Source organism: Myotis myotis, unplaced genomic scaffold (assembly GCF_014108235.1).
Source record: "Myotis myotis isolate mMyoMyo1 unplaced genomic scaffold, mMyoMyo1.p scaffold_m19_p_10, whole genome shotgun sequence".
Classification (NCBI taxonomy): Eukaryota; Metazoa; Chordata; class Mammalia; order Chiroptera; family Vespertilionidae; genus Myotis; species Myotis myotis.
In genome coordinates, this window is record NW_023416314.1 from 64,412,398 (window position 1) to 64,415,934 (window position 3,537).

A 3,537-nucleotide genomic window follows, 5' to 3' on the forward strand; every position below is an offset into this window, starting at 1 on the left:
GCTTTGGGCCCATCCAAGCTACTGGCACCCCAAACCCCTTCTTAAATAAAATCATACAAAACTGGGTGCCACCATTCTGATCCTGAAATTTTTCTTTCTGGGAAATATTCTGGAAATTGACTTTCTGAAAAATAAACACACTCTACCACATTAGGTAAAAATCCATGTAGGTTTTCAAAAATCATGATTATGTTTCCATTTTATTATTGAGAAAACTTGGACTCTAATTGGTTAAGCAGTTTTCCCAAGAACATAACAAAAGTGGGATATGGCCCAACTAAGACTATCTTAACCTTAAAAGAAGAAAGAAGAAAAGACATGAACTACTAAAAAAAAACCCTCCAAAACCAAACTGAATCCTCTTCTCCCATGGAAGCTGAGTATTTGCCTAATAGTCTGAGTTGCTATGAGTTTAAAAGTTGAGACTTGGGTCTACAGAACATGTAATTCTTTTTTCTGTAGGAGGACAACATGTTGTTGCAGAAAAAGCACAGGATTTATAGTGAGAAAATACCAGATTTAAGTGCTGATTCTTTTTCTCCAGGTATGTGGCAAGTTAGCCAACTTCCTTCACCTCTGAAAGCCTCACTTTGGTCATCCATAAAATAGTCCTAGCTACACCCAACTTGTGGGGCTGCTGGAAGGATTAGAGCTAATACATGAGGTGGGCCTGGCATGCATGTGGCACAAACCCAGTGTGGCTGCATTTGTAGCCCTGTGACCACCTTATCTCTGGTCATATGCACTAAACAATCTTGCCCCTAAATTAGAAGGAATGTCTGGACCTTGCCATGAAATGGACAGAAAGTAGACTATGACAATTTCAGAATTAGATGATGAGAAAGATGTTAAAATTAGTCAAGTTTTCTTATGAGTTAAAAGTAGAAAGAACATGGTTATCTAAAGAACTACAGGAAGATTTTCTGATTCCAGTCATCATAAATATGAAATAAAATGTAGAGAAGCAGAATGAATTAATAGCAAAAAGCACAGAATACGCCATCAAATCAAAATCATTAGCCTTCAGAACTCAGATCTTCCACTTATTAAACTAGGTGGCCTAAGACCAACTTATCTCCCAGAAGTTTAAATTCCTCCCTGGTAATAAATACATAAATAGATAGAGGATAGATAGATAGATAGATAGATAGATAGATAGATAGATAGATAGATAAAGATAAGGTAATAGCAGCTGCTTGAAGGTCATCCAGCCTGTACTGCTGAAGTGGGGTGGAGGGAGCAATCCAAGGAGATTATGTTTTAAATAATATGTCAGCGTCTCCCTCTCACTAATAACCCCTGATTGGAGCTGGAGGAAGCCCCCAAATCAAGACTAAAGTGGAGAAGATTAAAGTGGACAGAAAGACTTTTAGTTATCTTTTTATTAATATGATGTGATATAACTGGCAAAAACATTGTATAAGTTTGAGGTGTACAATGTGTTGATTTGATACATTTATATATGACAATATGATTACCACCATAGTGTAAACTAACATCTCTATCATTTCTTATAATTATGATGTCTTCTTTGTGGTGATTACAATTAAAAACTAGTCTCTTGGCAACTTCGAAGTTTATAATACAATATTGTTGATTATAATCATTATGCTGTGCAATAGATATCCAGAACTTATATCTTCTAGCTATAAATTTGTAGCCTTAAATAACATATTTTAATATCATGTGACTAAGCAATTTTGACCACATTATTAATTATGTAATTAGAAAAAAATATATCAACAAGTAAGATGAGGGGATAGTCAATATACAGAGCAGATTCATCATCTTCCAACTTCTGAAAGGTTTTCATGAGCAGGGATTAAATTGTCATGATTGCTTGGAAGGTGTAAAAACTAAGCCAATGTGTAGAAGATAGAGGTGGAGGGAATCCAGGTTCAAAAATAGAATTAACAAGTAGAGCTGTCCACAGATGGAGGCTCACCCAGCAACTTATGACCACGTGGAGAGTATGTGGTAGAGGAGACTCCAGCATCCAGTGGGGACTAGAACTGATGCTGAATAGATTCTTTCCAAATCTACGAGTCTATGTGTCTCTTATCTTCACAGAACTGTCCAAATATAAACCAAAATTTGTCTGAATCAAAGCACCAGCTCATGGCTCAGCTCCAAAAATACAGGAAAAGAATAGAGATGCCCAAGGAGAATCAGCCAGGTAAAGAATTTCTCAAAAACAAGCTCAATAAATTGGCCTGGAAATATAAACCTAACCTCCACTGACAGAGAAAGAAACTGTATTTCAATTCTAAGGTTTTCTTCTTTATCTCATTCAAAGTTCACATTGAATCATGGCCAAGAATAATCTCACCACAGTGACCGAGTTCATTCTCATGGGCTTTACTGACTACCCCAGGTTAGAGATTCTCTTCTTTCTGGTGTTTCTGAATTTCTATGTAGTCACCCTTCTGGGAAATGTGGGGATGATTATTCTGATCCAGCTGGATGTCCAACTCCACAACCCAATGTACTTCCTTCTGAGTCACCTCTCCCTTCTAGATGCCTGCTACACCTCAGTCATCACCCCTCAGATTCTAGCCACACTGGCCACAGGCAAGACGGTCATCTCCTATAACCAATGTGCTGCCCAGTTCTTTTTCTTCACCATTTGCGCAGGTACAGAGTGTTTCCTGCTGGCAGTGATGGCCTATGACCGCTATGTTGCTGTCAGCAACCCACTGCTCTACACCGTAGCCATGAATCCCAGAATCTGCTGGAGGTTAGTGGTGGGAGCCTATGTCTGTGGGATATCGGGGGCCATCCTGCGAACCACATGTACCTTCACCCTCTCCTTCTGTGATAACAATCAGATTAACTTCTTCTTCTGCGACCTCCCGCCCCTGCTGAAGCTTGCCTGCGATGACACAACAAACACTGAGATTGTCATTGTCTTCTTCGGCAACTTTGTGATTTTAGCCAATGCCTTGGTCATCCTGATATCCTACCTACTCATCATCAAGGCCATTTTGAGAGTGAAATCTTCAGGTGGCAGGGCCAAGTCTTTCTCCACATGTGCCTCCCATCTCACTGCTGTAGTCCTTTTCTTTGGGACTCTCATCTTCATGTATCTGCGGAGTGGCTCAAGCAAATCCCTAGAGGAAGACAAGATTGTATCTGTCTTCTACACTGTGGTCATCCCCATGCTGAATCCTCTGATCTATAGCCTGAGAAACAAAGATGTGAAAGCAGCCTTCAAAAGGGTCGCTGATAGATTCCAGGTGTTTTGGAACATGTACATCTGAGTGAGAGGACCTCTCCTTGGGTCCATTTTCTTCCCATATCAATATAGTCCAAGAGACACCAACATTATATGCACCCTCTACCCACCAACAGAAGGAAGGTAGATAGGAACTATGAAGCACACAAGAAAAAATGCAAATGTGGTAACATTTGTTTCCAGCAACCCTATAGTACTTTCTTCTTCCCATCTCCTACCTCAGAGCCATTCCTAGAACTCAAAAGCCTCATGTTACACTCTGACATCATGACTTATAGAATCTCCAGGGCCCGAGGTGCCTT

The 3,537-nt window shown here is 39.9% G+C and overlaps 1 protein-coding gene across 1 annotated transcript; it reads left to right on the forward strand.

The window, feature by feature from the left end:
* The first annotated feature begins 2,309 nt into the window (after positions 1-2,309).
* LOC118665455 (olfactory receptor 9I1) lies at positions 2,310-3,260 on the forward strand. The gene has a single exon (XM_036326904.1). The coding sequence runs from the start codon at positions 2,310-2,312 to the stop codon at positions 3,258-3,260; it is 951 nt and encodes a 316-aa protein (XP_036182797.1).
* Positions 3,261-3,537: the final 277 nt, after the last annotated feature.